Source organism: Nuphar pumila, chromosome 17 (assembly GCF_984573655.1).
Source record: "Nuphar pumila chromosome 17, dmNupPumi1.hap1.1, whole genome shotgun sequence".
NCBI classification, from domain to species: Eukaryota; Viridiplantae; Streptophyta; class Magnoliopsida; order Nymphaeales; family Nymphaeaceae; genus Nuphar; species Nuphar pumila.
In genome coordinates, this window is record NC_143265.1 from 8,332,478 (window position 1) to 8,354,008 (window position 21,531).

The 21,531-nt window shown below is 36.3% G+C and overlaps 1 protein-coding gene and 1 pseudogene across 3 annotated transcripts; one reads left to right on the forward strand and one right to left on the reverse strand.

Annotated features, from left to right (window-relative positions):
- The first annotated feature begins 1,340 nt into the window (after positions 1–1,340).
- LOC149811551 (glycine-rich RNA-binding protein 2, mitochondrial-like) lies at positions 1,341–4,887 on the forward strand. The gene is made up of 5 exons (XM_089993308.1): positions 1,341–1,406; positions 3,715–3,865; positions 3,989–4,057; positions 4,392–4,498; positions 4,583–4,887. The coding sequence occupies exons 2-5, from the start codon at positions 3,733–3,735 to the stop codon at positions 4,712–4,714; spliced, it is 441 nt and encodes a 146-aa protein (XP_089849434.1). The 5' UTR covers positions 1,341–1,406; positions 3,715–3,732; the 3' UTR covers positions 4,715–4,887.
- Positions 4,888–17,601: 12,714 nt separating this feature from the next.
- On the reverse strand, positions 17,602–19,893 carry LOC149811552 (UDP-glucuronate 4-epimerase 6 pseudogene; annotated as a pseudogene). 2 transcript variants are annotated; one of them, XR_016428482.1, is made up of 2 exons: positions 19,533–19,893; positions 17,602–19,268 (listed from the first exon to the last, which is right to left on the reverse strand). The product of XR_016428482.1 is annotated as a UDP-glucuronate 4-epimerase 6 pseudogene, transcript variant X2 (transcript). The 2 variants fall into 2 exon arrangements; XR_016428481.1 differs by having other exon boundaries at positions 17,602–19,272.
- Positions 19,894–21,531: the final 1,638 nt, after the last annotated feature.

Sequence of the window (21,531 nt, forward strand, 5' to 3'; positions counted from 1 at the left end):
GCACTGAAACCACTAAAAGAGGTCATATTCATGAAGCATTTTAGGAACAATCAAAAGTGGATTGGATTCAACCCAGTTCCACTCATATCTGTATCTAATGTACTCTTACTTGGATCTCGGTACATACTTTCAGAAGATATGGACCAAAACAGGGACCCTATTTGCGTACTTGGGTTCAGACTCAGATGTGAGTCATGAGTTCGGGTCAGTATGTTTTCGGATCAACTCCTATCATGTTCTGGTTTATCCATGAAAAAAATTTGCCCACCTTGCTGATGGCATATTCAATATTAAATGGTTTTGGCACTTCCCTGCCAGGATCCGATTCAGACCTGTTTAAGTTCTTACCTCCAAGAGGCCTACCCGGTGCATAAGTACATCTGATCAGGTGTATACTACTCTAACCGGATACATATTCTCTACTGGCCCTAGTTCTCCGAGTCCAAGCCAGACTCTAAACCCGATGAACTTAAACCGGTTATATCAGACCGAATCCGACCCGTTTATGCTCTTAGTCTTATCTCCAAGAGCCCTTCCCGTAGTAAGATCAACAATGTCTCTCAAAGGTATGACCCACTTTAAACCCTAGGAGGCTAAGCTAAAGGGTTGCCAATTGATCGGGTTTGGGTTGCTGGATGTCTGATTGAACCGAACCCGTTTATTCAGATTCAATGAAGCAGGTGAAATCCAATTAACAATCAGATTCAGATTTCATATACAGCTTCGCATCTGAATCAAAATCTGACAGATAATCCAATCCAAACACATATAAAATATATCTGATTAGCTAATATTTTGTATTACCTTTGTTTTCAATTTGACTCCAAATTAGGGCTTCAAACGGATTGGATATGATAGGATATCCCGATCCTAATCCGACATGTTATTTACAGGTTTGGATCTTTTAAGTAAAATCCGATTGTGCATTCGGATCTGTTCGATCGAATATGGTAGGATTCAGATCAGCATTTTAAGTCGGATCTAGAATTTATCGGGATCAAAATCTTACTTGATTGCATTTTTTTTTTACATGTAAATAGCTTGTTTTTTGCTTTATTTTTCCCGGATCCAGTATTACCATGTGTATTTCAGATTTGGATTCAACCTTACATCATCAAATTCGATTCAGTTTTGGATTCGGATTCGGTAAGGTCCAGCCCAAATCTAATCCGTTTGCACCCCTACTCCAAATCCAAATTCGAATCATTAGGTCGGAATTCGACCCGCTTGCTAGGCCCAATTTTTTCGAGTTGGTGGACCCAGCATCCTCCGCCTCATCAGCCATCTCGAGATACTTTCCCGGACCTATAAATAGTCGCAGAAGAACTTAAACCTAATTTCTCCCTCTCCAAAACCCTAAACCTTCTCGCTTCTGCTGCTCCGCCCTAAAAACTAAGGTTTTTGAGGTACGTTTCTTCTTCGGCCCCCCTTCATTTTTTATCTTCTGTGATTCGTGTTTTAGTGATGAAAATTTGCGTGCCTTGGTTTGGTATTAGAGAAGGAACAGAATGACGAAATGATTAGCGAAAGAACGGGTTTTCCTTTTGTTTTTTTTTCTTTACTTCATCTTCTTAAGTTTAGTTTCTGTGATCTATCGTAGTAATAGTAACAGTTACTTCGTGACGATCGTCTTTCTCTTTCTTTATTTTTTTTCATTTTTTATTTTAGTTTTTAAATCTCCTTTTGTGTTGAAAATGAGCTCTATATGAATAGATTTCTGTATTTTTTTGAAGTAGGTGTCCTGATCTTCATCTTTTTCTTTTTTGTTTTTTTCTTGACTACGAGAATGGGAAGCCTATGGTTTTTATAACCAGAGTACCTTGTGTATATCTGGAATCAGTAGTTTTGTAAGGAATGAGTCCTTAGCTTGATTTGTTATTTGTTACCGAAGTTTTTTCGTTCCACGTTTGTTTTGGCTTGCTCTTTTAGTTTTCTTGTGCTTTTGATGTGTCAGAAATGAGAGAATATTTTGATCAGAAGCATTCAGTATCAATGTTTCAATTATGTATTAAAATGTCAGCATTATGTACGGACAAGTATTTGCATCCAAAAACATCCTCGGGAAAATTGAGAAGGGCTTGTTCTGAGTCATTTTGATATCAACTATTATATATATAGTGATGAAAACATGCTACCGTGCTCTTTTTACAATTCGGACACCATATATGTGTTCATCATGGTTGATTTATTAGGAACTGTCACCCGGATTGTGCTTTTTCGATAAAAAAATGATATTTGAAGCCTTGAAAATTTATAGAGATTTTGGACCCATGTGTTACAATAGTACGCTCCAAGAGCTGATCCCTATAAAATCGAGTGCCTAGATCACATCTGTAAGTTCAAAATTTAAAATAAAAAAATAGATCGTAAAACCCATATATACCCCCTTTTCATTTGGTTTACTGTCAGGACCATCCAAAAATCACGATTTTAGGTGTTTTGTACTAGATGTGAACTGTTACATGTGTTTATAATTGCTTATTTATTAAGAAGCAAGTTTTTGTATAAAATTAATTTGATGTAAAAATGTGAATATTTTATCAGCAAATTTTAGCACAATATCAACAATTGATTTTTTTACGTCTTTAAAATACACATCTGAGTCTAAAGATTCTTAATAAAAAACATGTTTTTTTATTGAATGAACACTGGTAAACACATGTAGCATATCAGATTTAGCATAAAACACCTACAACTATATTTTTGGAGGGTCCTAACGAAAAAAAGTGGGCTTCACAATCCCCTTTCTCCCTATATATATACTTACTAGATAATGTGTCACATCATCTACCATCTCCATCCGTATTTTCAGAAAATATAGAAGGAAACATTTGAGAGTTCTACCTTTTTTCCACTTTTCTAATATCTTGTTTTGATTCTATCACTATCTCTCTTTCTATTCTGGGTAAGGTTTTTGTTGAATACGATAATGCAAAATTTATGAATGAGAAAAGGAACTGCTTTGAAAGTAGCACCATGAGTAGTCACTGGGTGAAAACGTCCCATTATATTGTAGTGATAAGCCTTCTTTTTTCCTCTTACAAGAATGCATGAGATCCATCTGAATAGATCATCGCTCAGTCAAGGGTTAGTTATAAAAAACATGTCCTTACAAACACTTTTGAAGCTCCTAACCATTGCCTTCTGGCCAAACTTTGGAAATATACTTGGCATCTATCATTGTGGTGCTTTGTCACCAGTATATAGCTTAGTATTTAGAAGGGAAGCTTGACAGTGTTTTGCTGTTGCGAGAAAACCTAAAATTTGATTTTGAGTGTTCTGACCTGTTAGCAGCATTGTTGTGATTGCATATGTTTCTTCCCTTGAGTCTTCAAAGTTGCTTCATGTATGCATCTGTTTTATCTGAACTGCATATTTTTGTACTATATGAGGCCTAACTTTGTCCTAGTTTCGTGACATAATGTGGTACCATTAACGTCATGTCTGTCAATGCTATTGACTATCAACACTAATGAATTGGATCAAAGTAGTCTGTGTTGATGTTCGGTACTTGAAACACCAAAGAGGTATCTGCTACCAGAATCCCAGTATACATCCTAGTTTCCAAGTACATTCCGAGCTCTGAGTGGGAAACATATTACTAGTTTGCATTAACCAGTATAGAAAAAAGTTTGTAGGTTGTTTATTATGCCTCAAGTACTTCTCTGGTTTAACTTTCTTGTTTTATGCTTTGCATCGCCTTCTGTTCTCTAGTTCATTTCAAGTCTCAAAATGGCATATTTGAGGAGATTTGGAGGCCTTATGAAGCAGGGTGCATCCAGAAATGGAATTTCTTGTGAACCCATTCAGATGATGTCTATGCTTAATGCCATACGCTGTGCGTCTTCAAAACTCTTTATTGGAGGTATACTATATGAATATTTGGTGCTTTGAGACTCACATGTTGTTCAGTTTCTATTTAGTTGTGCTTTTAGTTATCCAAATTATGTGTGATTACCATTAATTAACGTTTCTGTTTGTAATTTAGGTCTTTCATTTGGAACCGATGACCAATCTCTGAAGGATGCCTTCACAAGTTTTGGAAATATCACTGAGGGTGAGTTTTGGTTGCTTGTTATGTGTTCAATGTTACTATTGACATTTTATCTCAGCTAAAGAGGATGTATTTACTGTAAAAGTATCATTATCAGGGGGTTTCAAAGGTTCGTTTTTTTATTATGCTAAAAATTTAATGTTGCTGCTGTGCGTCCGAATGAGATGTGAGGGTCCAAAATGTAATCTTTCTTTCTTCTTTTGTCTTCATTATATCGCAATGGTTTGTATCAGACGCTTAAGGTAAATGAACTTTATAATAATTCTGATGGGGGCCATCATTTTACACAGAATTTTATTGACTTGGTACTCACCTATTCATTAAAATTTTGTCTCAGCTAGGGTAATCACTGATAGAGACACCGGGAGGTCAAGGGGTTTTGGATTTGTGAATTTTGATAGTGATGAATCTGCAAGCAGTGCTTTATCCAGCATGGATGGTCAAGTAAGCCTTTCACGAATCACTTAGGCATATGAGTGTTTGGTTTTATGCAGATTGTTTTGTTAAATCCTTTGTTTTTTTTCACAGGAATTACATGGTCGGAACATTCGTGTCAGTTATGCCAATGAGAGACCCAGTGGTGGTTTCCGTTCCGGCGGTTTTGGGGGTGGCTATCGGGGTGATGGTGATTTTGGTGGAGATTCAGGCAAGGGTTTCTGATGTTTATACTTTTCTGATGACCTTGCGTTTAGATGTGTTTATTTGGTTTAGAAGTCATGGTGTTCTCACTAGTGAAATCCTTGTGATTGTTACTCTCGCTGTTTAGGGGTTGCTTAATCAGTGTCGGTTGTAATGTTACATTTCCAAAGAAATGCTTTTTTTTGGTAGTTTCAGCTTAAGAAGTGCTTTTTGGTAGTTTCAGCTTCTGAAAGGGTACTATGAGTGCACTCACGATTAATAAGCGTGTAATGCTACAAGTTAAAGAAAAATGATTGAGACCTCCATTCGATGGATTCGGCAGCTTTAAATGGGAGCATTGATCTTTTTCAGGTTCTATAATCTATACTGTCTGACCTTCCCATAGCTCTACTACACCTTGAAAAATATGGGATGGTGACATTTCCATATGTTTCAGGCCTCTCTGTGTATTAACCCAGTCATTTATGTGCTGTATTGGGATGGGATTATCCATATTGGGGGAAATCCTTGACCCATGACTCCAAAGTTCATCATTTGTTGACTTCAGGAGGTGGGAACAAAAAAAGAAGTGGATGTTCTTCCTCTGGAGTAGGCTAACTCCTTGTCAAAGTGACATTAATGTCCTTACAAGATCAATCAATTCATGTTAAACTTTAAGGCTATGTTTGGAGCCTTGCAATGGGATTGAAACACGGTGTGTTGCCAAAATATCGTTTTGCCAATGTGATGTTTAGAGATGGAGTTGCCAAAAAAAAATCCTCTTGAAAGGTGATGAAATGTGGTGTTGGGCCTGCCAACACCAGTCTCAATGCATTGTTTCAGCAACCCCATTTCTCCCAAACAGCAAGAGTATGGGAGCATGGCGGAAACCGCAACACAATGGCATATTCAAGGCTCCTAAACATAGCCTAAATGGAGGCCCATCTTCCATATCTCGTGTTTTCAGGTTTATAATTAGTATACTCATATCCATTCATGATTGTGATGGTCATGATCCAGGGTTTCGTAACTTGATGTTTGGATGATCCTCATTTTATTTCAGTCATCTTAAAGGAAAAGAATGTTCATATGCACTTGATCTTTGTCAGAAGTGTTGAAATTATTGATGGGATTTGGTCCTTAGCGGTGTGCAACTGTAAGTTCTTCTAGGGTCATAATTACTAAATTCTGTGGGGTTTCGATGTGGAAGTCTGATCATGGTAGGGTTCAATTAATGTTGCAGTTTATCTCGAAAATAAAAAACACCAAGGGCGTAATTATAGGACAGAACTATATTGCAGTTTTGGTGGTATGATTCCTTCTTTAAAGTTATAAGCTATGTTAAACTTGTTCTTCAGAAAAAAGACTTTTAACTTGAATTTTGGTAAACTGTACCCTTTAAAATCAGTTTATTATCTGTTTCGCTGGGCCATATGGCCTATTGACAGATATGCGATCTGAGTTTTACACAATCAAATGCTTCTGATTTTATTCTTAGTCATTTTCATGGCTTAATTTTGAGATTTCTTGTACACAATGAACTTGCGATGAAGCATGAAAACCTACAAGAATAGGCACTGTGCTAATTAAAATATGCTATTGGATTTTTGGAGTTTTTTTTGAAATTCTGACCTCATAAATGTGTTTGATTGATTTACTAGAAATAAGGCAAGTTGGGGTTAGGCAGACCCCCACCAATTATACAATGTACCATTGGGTTTTGAACTTGCAACGTCCCAACACAAGGGCATCGGCACTGACAGTTCCTACCAAACTAGCAGAGCCTTGTTGGTACTAGAAATTGACACTTAGATCATGCATTTTTGGATGAAAATGGTATTTGGAATCTAAAAAATTTATAGAAGTTGTAGACTATTGATTTTTGAAACCTTATGAAAACCTATCCATGCATAAGAATCAAATGCTCCAAGAAGTGATTCTTATAAAAACAAGCATATAGATCATTTGTACGGTCAGAATTTCTAAAAAGCACCTAAAATCCAGCATGTTTCATTTAGCATTGTGCCCATCTTATATATATATATATATATATATATATATATATATATATATATATATATATATATATATATATATATATATATATATATATATATATATATATATGTAGAGAGAGAGAGAGAGAGAGAGAGTTTCTTTGAGCCTCATGTGATTACGTTTTCTGTGGTTGGAGGCAACATTATTACTTCACCAGCCAACCTCATGGTTCTTGTTTGATTCCTTTCCTGCACCTTTCAATAGTTCAGGCATGAAAAGTGAAAACGGGCTACCACTTGGGTTGTCATCGAGGGCCCAATCTCTTGTTAAAATTAGACCATACATCTCATCTAATCTTTCGCACTGCTATCCCCTTGCAGAAAAAAGATCTCTGCATCAATAATTGATTCTAAATCCCGTTTGTATCATTGAAATTTTCAGCCTTGTTGGTAAGTACGTTCCAGTGAAAACATGACCTTTGACCACTGCAGGGGTCACCTGCCAACAGGATGGTTACGAGGGTGTTGAGATGAAGGCGTTGGATCAAACCCCACTGGTGCACGAGTGTATCCATAGCTTTTATAAGTGTGCCACATATGGCACGGTGAGTATTCCTTATCATAAAAAAAATTTATGACCTTTGAAAATTTATTACTCCTATTTTTTCTCCTCCACTGAACTTCAAACTCTCTTTTCCACAAGTTTAACCAATCCGTTGTGGGATGCGCGCATGATGATGGCCTAATTGCCTACACACTTTCAGGATAAACCAAAAAGAAGAAAACTAAGCTAATACCATAAAGTTCAACAATATGTCCACTAAGCTAAATAAAAGATCATAAAGTTCAAGAATATTTTATTATTACAAAGTAACCAAATAATTGCATCTGCTATAATTAGGGATGTAAACAGTTTGATGTGGCCAATACCATATCCAACTAATCGGATATTGGCTAAATGTATTCTAATTTGAATTAAGATTTGGATAATGAAAAGCTCACATTAAATCTGCCTTTTTAGATGTAAATAGATTCAAATATCCATCAAACTCGACTGTTCATCGGATTTGGTAGTAAAAAATCAAATCCATTTCGGCATGATTATAATCAGATATAGTTTTGTCAAACTGAATGAAATTCAGTCAAATATAGGATAAATTCCGATCAATTGACATCACTAGCTATATCGGGATCCATCCCACGATATGCACGGCTCAAAATTATTGTTTAATTTGGAAATGATATGGTACCATATTATTATTGTGGTAGAAGAAAGTCAAGGGATTATCAGATGTACTGTTGTAAGAGACTGCGTGTAGCATTTTGATCCAAGTTTCCCATATTCGTGAAAGTATTTGAAAAAAGGATCCCATCCTTCAGCATATCTTAGCCGTCCAGCTGAAGCATTTGGACGGGTAGGATCAGTCCATATCCAGGTAAAAATGTGGACCAAATTTAGCCGTTGATTGGATGGTTATGATTCAATGTAGGATGAAACCCTTATGTCAAATGATGAGATTGGTACTCCAGCATTTGTGGTGCTTGATTGCTTAAGCAGAGAGAGAGAGAGAGAAAGTTTATTTATTTGTGGTGCTTATTGCCTGACCAGAATATTGAAAAGTGATGTGTTGGTTTTGCTGTAGGCCGCCGGTCAATATGCTGAAAAGATCAGGTGCAATATGATTGCACAAATATTTGTGTATTAAGCACCTGATGGCCCTTATTTATGCATTAAGCACCTGAACACCCTCGATGAAGGGCGATCAGGTGCTTAATGCACAAAATTTATGCCATGTGATTGCACCAGATCCAGACCCGTCAATATGGCAGTTTTTTTTTTAATAATCTTAATTGAGTCCGGATCAGGTGCTATCACAGGACACTAAATTTGTGCATTAAGCACCTGATTGCCCTTCATCAGGCTTTGGGTCCTACAACTGATAGGCCTAGGTGATCAGGTGCTTAATGCACAAATATTTATGCAATCATATTGCACCTGTTCTTTTCACATCTTAATGGTTTGTCCAAACATTTTATTTTTATCTTGATACATGTGAGGCAGTGGGCAGCCGGTGGTAGGGATGGCAGTGGACCGGGGCGGGGGACAAGGTCTCCACCTCCACCCCATTTCAAAATCCGAACCTCCATCCCCGCATGGGGATGGATTTTAACCTCCACCCCCACCTCCATCCCCGTTTCATGTCCTCCATCCCTGGTTCAAACGGGGGTGAGGCGGGGCGGGGCCCCATTTCCCCTTAGTTTATAGTCATCCCTTAAAGGATTGGGGACAGGGTGGGACAGGGATAGGTGGGGATTGGGACGGGGACGGGGCGGGGTGGGGCGGTGAAAAGCGTAAGTTCATCCCCGCCTCCATCCCCGCACGGAGATAGATTTTAACCTTCATCCCTGCCTCCATCCCCGTTTCATGCCTTTCATCCCCGGGGCAGAGCCCCATTGTCCCCCGGTCCACTGCCATCCCTAGCCGGTGGGAGCATCACAACGTTCCATTGCTTGTACATTTGGGCACACCCTCTTACCAATTCGACCATGTGGATGGTGATGATGATCCGAGGGTCAGTTCTTAGTCAAGCCACCCAATTAACAAATAAAAATAATCTAAAAATCTGCATCCCTCTATGCCCCCCAAACCAAAAGATGGACACCATTCAATTATTTAAGCTAGGGGGACCCTTCCATTCATCATAAAAATCTTCTAGGCCTCATGCTTGGTTAAAATGGCCACATAAAAAAAGGGGCACAAGCCTACAAGGGTTCCACACACCTGACTCGGTGAGTCACATTAAGACATGAATGACTTCATGAATTAAATACAGGCGTATACTTCCCTTGTCACAGAGCCGAAGCAGCACGGCAGCCTTAGCTTGGCAGGACTTTCTATCATGGCAAGCGTCCTAACCTGTCCTCATAAACTAAACAAGAAAAAAAGGGAGAGGACAAATGTACTCCCTCAAAGTCAAGCCGCCTACGAAGTTGGACACCTACACTTTTCCGAGTGAAAGCATCCACGGCCTTGGTGGCACGACTTGGCTTGGTGCTCCTTTTCCTTGAAGAATATATGAAAACAAGAATGTGCAGCTCAACAATTCTCTCTGTTCTAGATGTCTCTAGCAACCGTGATCTTAGTCAAAATAAATAATGTAGTGAGAACTTTTGACCTAGCATTTGAATGTGCTCGGCACCAAGTTAGGCATGTCGGTACTAATGATATGCAAAGACTTTGCTATGCCATTGGACTCAAAGGTACAATTTTAGGTGTTTATATATATATATATATATATATATATATATATATATATATATATATATATATATATATATATATATATATATATATATATATATATAGTTTGTATGAAACTCACCTTTCAACTTAACTTGTGAGTCCATGCGAAGGATACTACAACCTCATCGAAATACAACAAAAAAATTCACAAGAATCGTTGAAGGAGAGAAAAAAATCTTGAGGGTTTTATAGAGAAAAAGGGTTATTGTTCTTGCCAGAAATAAAGGAGAAAAATAAACAAAATGAATTAAAACAACTTTATATGATTCAAATGTAAAGATCCTCAAATGTGTAAAAATTTATATATATATATATATATATATATATATATGGGTGCATATATGATAGTGTTGTACCACCATAACTTATGATGGTATACACTTGATTTACATAGATCTAATCTCCAAAAGCAAAATCATATCATTGGATCATGTTCAACATATTCTATTTATTGTATTCATGTGTGTTAAAGTTGACTCAAATATAATGTTTTATACCATTTTAAATTACCCTTATTTTGTAAGCCGTTGATTTTCACAGTCTCAAAAATAGAATCTTATCGTATATTAAACACGATAACACCTTCTAATATACTAAATACACCTTTATGGTTAGATTTGCCATTTGGTGACTAGATCAATGCAAACAAGAGTGTGGACCACCGTATGGTATCATGGTAAGGAATCATTATATATATATAGTACTTTTTACTGGTGCACAACATTTTACTGATGTTTCACTGGCACAACTGGAAATTACACAAGTTTAGGAAACTTTTTCTAGTGCAGCTTATATGTACTCCAGTAAAAGTTATCTTTTTTTGGCGTAGGTCACACTTACATCAAAGAAAATAATTTTTTTCTGGTGTAGATCGCACTTGCGCCAGTAAAGGCTTTGATTAATATCAGCGCCAACTCCCCTTTCTCTCTCCATTTTTTGTTCTAGGATTTCCTCCTCTCTCATCTTCCTTTCAATAAAACCCATAAATTTTTAATATTTTATGAGAAATAACATTGAATTAAGACTAAAAATATTATTTGAGATTAAGATGAAAATTAATTTATAATTCGAACATTTATTAGGATTCAGAATAAATTTTTAGTAGAAAATTTAATCTGAATCAGGGTTTCAATTTTTAATCGGATTTGGATTTGAATTTAGATTTAATAAATATGTTTCAAAAATTATAATTAGGTTTGAGTTTGATTCAAATCTAAATTAAAACTTAATTGAATGTTAATTCAAGTTTAAAATATATAATAAATTATATTTTTGTTGAAATTAAATCTATAATTTTAAATTTAGTTCAGAAGTAATACATGTGATTCGTTAGGGTATTTTTAATAAATAAATAATAATTTTTACAAGAAAAAAGTATAAAAATATAAATTAGCCAAAGAGAAATTATAAGAAATATTGTATAAAAATTTAAAGTTGATTCGAGTTGATTTTTATGAAATTCGCATTCAGAATTGAATTTATAAAAAAGATCAGAATTTAATAAAATAACTGGTAAATTTCAACGAAATAAAGTTGAATATGATTTCAGACAAATTTAGGATAACTAGATATATATGTAATGTAAATCTAATAAATTCGAATTTAGTTTTATGAGTTTGAAATCTAACCTACAAAAAAAAAAATAAAACACTCAAAATGACACTGGGTCCTGCCGACCCTAGTAGATATCACTTTCGAAGTTCATTTTTAAGAAAACATCATTTTTAGAATTAAATAGTCTAGATAATGATAATTTGCACTCAATATACAATATGTAGGGCTTAGACAAAAATTTTTAAGTGTAAGAAACACCCCTACATGCCCAAAGGTCTAATCGATCCTATTGAGTTTCAATTTTTCAAAAATTATTTCTGAAAATTTTGAATTAACCTCTTAAGGAATATTTAAAATAAATAATTTAAATACATAGAAATTAAAAATTTTATAGATGAAATCTATTTACATTTAAGCTTAATTTCGAGTCAGTTAATGTTTATTTAATTTCATATTTGAATTTGTAAAGAATTGAATTTTAATTTAATTAGGCATAAAATTAAAATTTAATCATAAATAAAAAATTTATATAGATTTGAACCTTAAATTAGGTAGTAAATTTGACTAATAATATTTGGATCAAACCCAATTAAGTTGGATATAATCTATAATATTTAGATCAATTTAGGGATAGATTAGATTGAATATAATTTAGGATATTTTGAATCATCTATCATTGAATTGGACCCATAGGGTTGGACGCTCCAAAAATTATCATTATTGTTTTGACAAAAATTTTGGCTGATAAGTGGCTTATCTATTAAATCAGAGTTGACCTTAACATTTCTCATTTCAAGGGCATCAAAATCGATTATTTACACGCTTAAATTGGTATTGATTTGATTATTTTATTATCGACTGAAGTTCATGCCTAATTGTAGTTCAAAAATTAATATTCTTCAATGTTGACTAAATTTTTTTAACCAATCTATATGCGTATGATTAAATCCAAGACCACCACAATGATCTATGTTTTGAGGTCTATCAAATCAACTATTTAAACGTCGAATTCTGATAAGTCTTTGGGTCTGTAGGCCTCCTATAAGGTTACCATGTCACTAGAGCCCTACCAGGGTAAAAAATCTATACTTTTCTTCTCTAGCTTAATTAATTTTAAATTTTAATAAGTTAGGACTTATAATTTATTTAATTATTTTATTATTAAAATATATTAATAGATATTAACCTTTTATATTGGAGATGAGACTCTTGTTTAAGACCATCTATAAATAGAGTCCATCATAAGGAGAATTAACAGTATTAGTTCTCTCCCCCTCTCATATTCTCATTAGAATTTTCTATCTTCCTCTTCTTTCTCTTCTATCTTTCTTCTTTCTTGGAGCTTTACCAGCAACCATTGAAGCTCCTCTAAGGTTTGAAGATGGGAGTTCAAGGCCGATCTACGTTTGAGAACCCGATTAAAGTAGAGAGTTTTATACTCTACACATAATGTAGAATTTGTGGGTATGAATTCTTTCAATTTTTCATAAGTATTGACCTTAAACCATGCCTCCGACACATAGGTTTGGCTTAGGGTTGTCTATGCATGTGATACAAAGGAGTTTTGAAAAGAAAACTTCTATAAAAATTATTTTCTCGTAAATTCAATTTTCTTAAAAAAATAAAATCATAAAAATTATAAAATACACATGTTACATGGTTATTTTTCTGTATATTTTGATTTGGATTAGTAGATCATGTTCATATTGATGTTATGTAAAAATTTGAATGATTTATATGGCTGTTTTCACGAGAAAACACTTGTTTTATGTTTTTGCATTTCTCAAAAAAAATGGTTACATATTGCTGTTTTAATGAGAGGTAAAATCTAACAAAATTTTTCATCTACTATGAAAATTTAGGCTCTGTTCATAGACTAAGCACAGATCTGTGATAGTAAGAACATAAAAGTGTAGGTCTGCACCAAAATATTCACAATTTCATCATACGAATGAGTTTTTATGAATAGTTGGCAGCATTGAAAAGCTCACAAAATTTTATACAAACTATTTTTTTTTTAGTTCTGACAACCAAACAGAAAAATTTCTATAACCTTTGTAACAGTCGGGCAAAGTTAAACTTTTCATAAATTTGAAACTGGTTTAAGAACCGATCCCCGAATGTAGGGTTTTAGATATTTTTGTTAAATAAAGATGATCTGAGCATATAGGGTAGGTTATTACATGTTTAGCATGATTAAACAATATGTTATTGCATAAAGATTTAATATTTCATGATTGTTTAGGATTTTGTATGTTTCTTGCATAGATATAAGCTTGTTTGAGATATTTTTTGATGGATTTGTGATTCTTGAATGATGCATGTTATTGTTTTAGCAAGATTAGCATGAATCTGAGTAAATATATATTGTATAATGATGTAAATATATTTAGAGCATAAAAAAACGTGATTGTATAAAATTTTACCTTGAATCTTGTTCTTTCTTTATGGATCTTGCATAAGTTTGAATCTTGGCTTTTTTGTCCTCATTTTTTATCCTTACCTATTTTAGAAAAAAATGATATCTTAATGAAAACAAAGCTAATAAATTAAAATAAAAATATTTGAGTGTTCTGCACATCTAGGACTTGAATTTAGAGTCTTATTTTGCTTTGTTTGAATCAGTATTATGCCAAAACATCTATTGCAATAGAGAACATGTTTTCTGCTCTGTCTGCAGGACTGTTTCGACCCACGATTTGATGGTTGTAAAGACCTAACTAATATTGATCAAAATAAATCAAGAAAAATTTGGGTGAAAGCTCACATATATAAGGTGATTCTATAAAAACAGTTTTGTGAAAAGATTTCTCTGTAGGTTTAGAGAACTTTCCTAAACTGGGAAAAAATTTCTGCAAATAACAAAATTTGTCTTATATTTTTCTTTAATAGGGTTTAGTCTCAAAAGTTTCCTGATTTTATTATAACAAAATTTTTAGTTTTGTTTCTTGGACTGTTTTTTTGAGACATATGAACATTCACAGTAAAATTAGAAGGGTGTAATTTGGTTTATGTAATTTTTGATGGGTTTCCAAAATTGGGTTAACAGATATCTAAGTTTGCACAATATGACATGTGTGAATGCTTAATTGTATTTGATGCTATGCATGCAAAGTTATGAAAGGCTATCATATTATTTATGTATATGTATATTTTTTTTTATTATTCATGTTATTTTTAGTTCAGTTTAGGTTTAGGTTTAGATTTATTTAATTTAGATTAGGTTTTTATATTTGGTATTTAGGTTAGATTTAATTCATTAGAATATTTTATATTAGCCGATTAGGGTTCTTTTAATTTTTTATTCTTTTTCTTAATATCGTATTGTTAGATCTAATTTTTATTTATTTATTCTTGTTTAGTAGGTTAATTTCCATTTTGTTAAATCATGTTTTATATTAGTTTTATTATTCTCATTGTCGTTAATTAGCTATTTTATTAAATAGCCTAGATTAAATAATCGATAGATTATGTTAATTTGTTTTGTTTTATTTCAGACGAATAGGATAATTAATTTTATTTCGTTCATTCATTAGTTATTTGTTCTTTTAATTCCAAAATTCAATTCTAGTATTTAGTTAAATAGTACATTAATTTATTGTTAGTTATTGTTGTGTATTTTGGAAATTTAAGTTTTAGTCGAATTTAGCAAATCACAATTTCTGTTTAATTCGTATTTTACTTTCACGTCAAATTGTATTTTTTTAGACTAATTAGATTAGCATTATATTTTGTTTAACATCATTAGATTAGATTAGACTAATTAAAAATTAGATTAGTAGAATGGTTAAAATAGATTAGTTAAATTAGTTTAGCCAATTTTTCTTCTTTTACTTGATTATCATTTTTCCTTTAAATAGCATAGTAAACTTTATTTTCATTCTTAGATTAATTGTAGTTTTCTGTAGGTAATGTTAATTTTAAGTCTTTAGTGAAATTAGTTTTACTTTATTCATGTTATTTAGTTTTAGTTCAGATTTTAATTTTTATCTTGCATAGTTAGTTAAATATTAGTTACCAATTCTTTATTTTTATTCATTGTTAATTAGTTAGCTTAGTTTTTATTATTGTTCCAGTTTGTTATTAGTTTTAGATTTAGATTTCGTACAACATAGTTGTTAGATTATTAGTTTGTTAGTTAGTTACTCATTTTCTTTGATTAAATTTATGTCAGTTTCAATTCTTGAATTTCGGGTAGTTATTGCTTTCTTGATATTTTAGTTAGTCAATTAGTTTCTTGATAATTTCATGTTAAGTTAGTTAGTGAGTTCTTGATTAGTTAATTGCATTAGTTCTTGCATGTTCTTTTTAATTTAGTTATTTATATTGTGTAGTCAAATTTAATTTGTTCCTTTATTTGATATTTATTTCATTAACTGTCTAGAATAAGATAATATAGTTTTTCTTTATTTTTATCTTACAGGTCCTTTATATCTGCGTTAGAACAAGGAGATGGTGGGCTGAGGTGGTCATACTATTTTTCTAAAGCTCCTTGGATTTTTGCTAGAGGTCCCTCAGCTTAATATAGAATAGTTGTTTTTATTATTTTTGTCTCTTTTTATTTTAATTAGCATTGTAATTAAGAATAACATAATTATTTTTTTCTTTTCCAGTTATTAATAAATAAAGTTCTTTTGTGAATTGTGTTGCCTAAGGTCCGTTCTTTGAAGAGACGATCCGCTTGATACTTTGCAATGAGTGCAAGAGTTAGTTTTAAATTATTATTTAGTGCATAGTTCTTGGTTTAAAAATATCGTTTTCATAATCGACACCAACGTCCACCATCACCATCAGCTACTTCTCCACCAACTACCGATAGAACTCTGAAACTCTCATCCTTGCTCAATGGAGATTCACCGGATAGACAACTTCACCGTCCCTTCCATTTTTTCCATCACAACGTCCACCATCACCACCATGAGTTTTTGCTTTGTGGGGTTTGGGAAAAAATGGATGAGCGAGTTGGAGGAGATACGAGTGAACTAGGTGGAGAAGAGAAAGTGGAGGGAGGAGAGCGAGAAGAGGAAGAAGGAGAACGTCCTGAGGATGGGCACCAAGCTCCACAAGATCACCAACCCCAAGACCCTCTCCAAATCGAAGGAGAAGCTGCTCAAGGTGATACTCGATGAGCTGGTCAAGAAGTAGGTCATTTCCTTTGCTTTTTGCTTTTGGAACCTGTATGATGAAGATCTGTGATTTTTGGTCGGATGGTCGGGGGAGAAAATTATGGTTTATAGGAGGGTTTTTGCGTTGTGGGTGATGGGGAAAATGGATGAGGGTTGAGTTTTTCTCTTCTTTTTTGTCGTGAATGTTTTGAAATTGGAAAGGAAGAAATTGTTAGTTTTTGTTATGGTTTACTTTTGAATTTGGTTTAATGATGTGTGCTCTTTCTTCTTCTTTTTTTTGGTTTTTGGGTTTTGAAGCCTTTATGGTGAAGATGGCTTTTGGTTGGATGTTGAGGAGCAAATTGGGGTTTGGGGAAAAAATGGATGAGTTGACTGCCATGGATATGTATCTGAAAAATGAACAGGTGTTTGATAAAATGTTTGTGAAGGCAGGGGCGTAGCTAGGATTCATGCGAGGGGGGGGGGGGGAAACAGGGGTGTAGAAAAAAAAAATTGTGTGATAGTCGTGGGTTTGGGGGCAGCGCCCCCGAAATTTTTTTTTTTGAGATAAAATAAAAAATAGCTACAATTATTAATAAAAATATATTTCATATGGACAAATCAAACTATTTGCTGCAGTCAGGGCTGGGCTAAAGAATGGATAAAAATCTATTTCATATGGACAAATCAAATTATTTACTGCAGTCAGGGCTGGGCTAAAAAATGGATAAAAATCTATTTCATATGGAATCAGGGCTGGGCTAGGGCTGGGCTTTTAAAAAAAAAAAACTAACTGTTTCAGGAGGCAGAGCCCAGTCCTGCCCCCCCTAGCTACGCCTCTGTGCGAGGGATTTGAACATTATCCATACTTTTCAAGTTGTCTCCACATTATCATCAAACAACCGACAGTTAGAACACAATATCGATTACGATCTAAACAAACGTTAAACTTGGTACAGTAGTTGTTACTGAACAAATAGAATCAGTTTCCGCCTTTTTTGTTCATACAAACCATCCAACATACCCTATATTTTCATCGAAACATTTTCTTTTCACCCTCACAATCTGCCCACAAATTGTAAAATAAGCTGTGACCACCTTCCTCCTCTCTCATCTGACATCCTTATCTCTCCACCAACCATTTTCTCCATAATTTATACCAACCAAAAAAAACACTGAAACAAGAACTATAGACCATGCACCATTACAACAATTTTAACGTACCCACGATACAAATTTAACCCCACAGAAGAGATACTCAACTTTGTGACAGCAATGCAGAAGACCCTTCACTCTTCCCCTTGCTCTCAATCCCATAGTAGCTCAGATACCACTTGACAAACTTCCTCAACCCCGTGGCCAAATCGGTAGTGGGCTTGTACCCAAAGTCTCTCTCAGCCAAGCTAACATTAGCATGAGTGAAGGGCACGTCCCCATTGCTAGGCATCTTGATCACATTCTTCTTAGCCTTAACATTCAACAGCCCCTCCAGTATGGCCACCAACTTGTGCACCGATACAGGAGAAGTATTCCCCAGATTGTAGATCCTCAGCTGCGCCGGCCCGCTCTTCTTCCCTCCGCTCCCCGTGCTCTTCTGCGCCGTATCGATCGCACCAATGCAGCCCTTCACCACATCGTCGATATAAGTGAAGTCTCTGGCTACATCTTTACCGTCCGGGCCGGTGAATATGTCGATGGGTTTGCGCCTAAGAATGTCCTTTGTGAAGAAGAAGTAGGCCATGTCGGGGCGTCCCCAGGGCCCGTAGACAGTGAAGAAACGGAGGCCTGTGATGGAAAGGCCGTAGATATGGTTATACGTGTGTGCAATTTCTTCACCAGCTTTTTTGGTGGCCGCATATAGACTAGCAGGACGGTCTGTGCGGTGCTCCTCGGAGAAGGGGTTCTCCGTGTTGAGGCCGTAGACCGAACTGGAGGATGCCCAGATCACGGAAGGCTGGGGGTTGGCAGATTTTACCGTTTCAAATAGGGTGACGAGGCCGGCGATGTTGCTGTGTACGTAGGAGGAGGGGTTCTGCATGGCGTAGCGGACGCCGGCCTGAGCGGCGAGGTGGACGACGTGGGTGAAGGGGACGACGTCGAAGAGCTTCTCGAGGACGTAGCCTTCGTTGATATCCGCCTCGACCACGAAGACGCCGTGCTTGGCGAGGAGGGCCTGGCGGGATCGCTTGAGGGAGGGGTCGTAGTAGTCGTTGAAGTTATCGAGGCCGAGGACGCCGTCGCCGCGCTTCTTGAGGGCGAGGGAGAGGTGGGAGCCGACGAAGCCAGCGGCGCCTGTGACGAGGACGGAGTGGCCGCCCGGGCGGCGGACTGTGCAGGAGGTCCGGACCTGTTTCTCCCATTGGGAGCCGCCCCAGGGGGAGGAGAAGAGGGAGCGGCGGTGGAGGGGGTCGGTGGAGGCGGTGGTGGTGGTGGTGGTGGGAGAGAGGGTAATGAAGAGGACGAGGAGGAGGGCGATGAGGAGGCTGGCGCGGAAGAGGAGCTTGGAGGAGGTGGCGATCATCTTGGTGGTGCTGATCCGGCGGAGGTAGCTGTTGTAGCGCTCCAGCTTCGCGCCCTTGCTCGCGGCGTCGATCGCGGCGGATGACGACCCCATTTTTTGTGCCGGCCTGCCTCTGCTGTCTCTAGAAAAGAAAGGGAAGAGGAGAGTGAAACTGCCCTTATGACCTTGTTTCTCTCTTGAAGCGGGTGATGAAGAGAGATAGAGAGACTAGCCTTTCTGACCTTGTTTCTCTCTCTAGAAAGTAGTGGGGGGGGGGGGGGAAACAAAGCGTTTTTTCCTTGTTTCTCTCTCTAAAAATCAGCGGGGAGGAGAGAGAAAGAAAACATCTACTTGTTCTCTCTAAGAACCAATGGGGAGGAGAGAAAAAAAAGCTTAGTACCTTGGTTCTCTCCCTAGAAACCGGCGGGAGGAGAGTGAGAGAGGAGAGCCTTGGCTTGTTTCTCTCTCTAGAAACCAATGAGAAATTGAAGAGAGAGAAAGTCTTCAAGCTGTCTCGGATGCGGATACACCACTGGATTCTGCCAGTACTACTGAGATGGAGCTGAACCAAAACTAGCAATTCTGATTACCAACAATTCCCACCTGGGGAGGAAGAGAGAGAAGTGGGGAACTGATCTCCTTCCTGATCTAGATGAATAAAAAATGGCGAATGTGGGTAATATTATCGAGTTTCCGCACTTGGGGGAGGGAGTTTTGCTGAATCAGAGTCTTGGATTCAGCAACCCCTTTGAAATCCTCAAATTGGGTTTTGGGGATTTCTAAAGAGTTTACTAGTCGGGAGCATAATTTATAGGAGGGGAAGGGAGAGAGGGTGGGGCCCGTGTGGACCAATCGGTTGGATGGACGCCACATTCAAAAAATCAAAGCCGATCTAGAAGGCAAGTTTATCTGCTTGCCTTTCACCTTTCTTTAACTTTCTCTTTCGTGGAATCACAACTGTTTTTAGCGTTTTACGACAGTGTGATGTGAGTTAAAAGAGGGAATTGATGTGATTCAGAGTGTTTGTGCAGGAAAACTTGTACATAAAATCTAAGGGTACAGTATAGTCCTCTTCTCTCTCGTAGGCCCTTGTTAATAACCACATTTCCAGTTTCTTCCTTTCCATGTTGTCGGTGTTTATTCAGTAGACCATCATACATACGGTTGATTTGGATCCATCTGTTTGGATCAACGGCGGAGACCACGATTTGGATCCATCTGTTTGTAGTTCATGGAAAAGCCAGTCACCATGGCATTTTTGATCTGTATCAGAATGAGTGATTTAATTAAAAGAAGTGGGCTGATAAAAAATTCCTGAGAAGTGAATACGTCAAAATTCAGAGGGTTCCATGCTCTCTAAAAGATGAAGAAATGCTTGTCCTTGGGGATATGGAAATTTTTGCTTTTGCATTTATTGGACTCATAATCATGCTTCTGATTGTAACTTTTTTTTTCCTTCTTTATGCTACGTACTTTTGTAATAGGGAAGCTAGTGATATCCCTTGTGGGATTTGAACCACAGACCCCTCAGTCACTGACAATATGCAACATCCTCGATATATTAAAAAAAAAAGGTCCTATGCCAAATTTCTAGCCTTTTTTTTATCAAGGAGTTAAAGTCTCACTGGGATTAAATTATTAGATTCTACTTTTGGGGTGCTGATCTTGCCACATGATAACTGAAAGAATACCAACGAATTCTGACCCCTAATTGCACCCACAAATCCCTCTCACATGAACCATATCAATGGCCACTTTGAGAGAGAGAGAGAGAGAGAGAGAGAGAGAGAGAGAGAGAGAGAGAGAGTCTCATTCGATTTATTATATGTATGGATTTCTCCCTTAACCAAAGGATAATTTCCTTTTGGTGTATATCATTCAATTTTTTTATAGGCAAGCTACCGGCTCATTGAAAGAAAGGAAATAACATACTCATTCAATTTACCATATGCATATGTGATAAAAAAGAAATAATTAGACCTACGGGGTTTGGCATAGTGGGATGGACATAAGCCGTTTGAAGGACAGTCTAGGTTCAAATCTCACTAGCGTCACCCTCTGAGGAAGCCAAAACTTGGCGACTCCTTAGGGTTGAGGGATAAGCTTTCGAAGTTTAACGCTGACAGGACAATGACAGTAAGTACGGTAGGCTGAGCCAGCGCTGCTAGGTCTCTGCGCCTTGGGTGGTTCCTCATAGTAAAATAATAATAATAATTAACAAGGTATGGTGCAAAGTGTGGGCCTCACCACCGTCGCTTCCACCTGTTAGGGGGGATATATACACATACATGGTAGCACTGCTTGGCTCTTTTGCTTTATTATTATATTGTTCCCTCTCTACCATGGAAATGTTTGTCTGCTGCACCACATCACATGGGATGAGGGTGGCAATCTTTTTT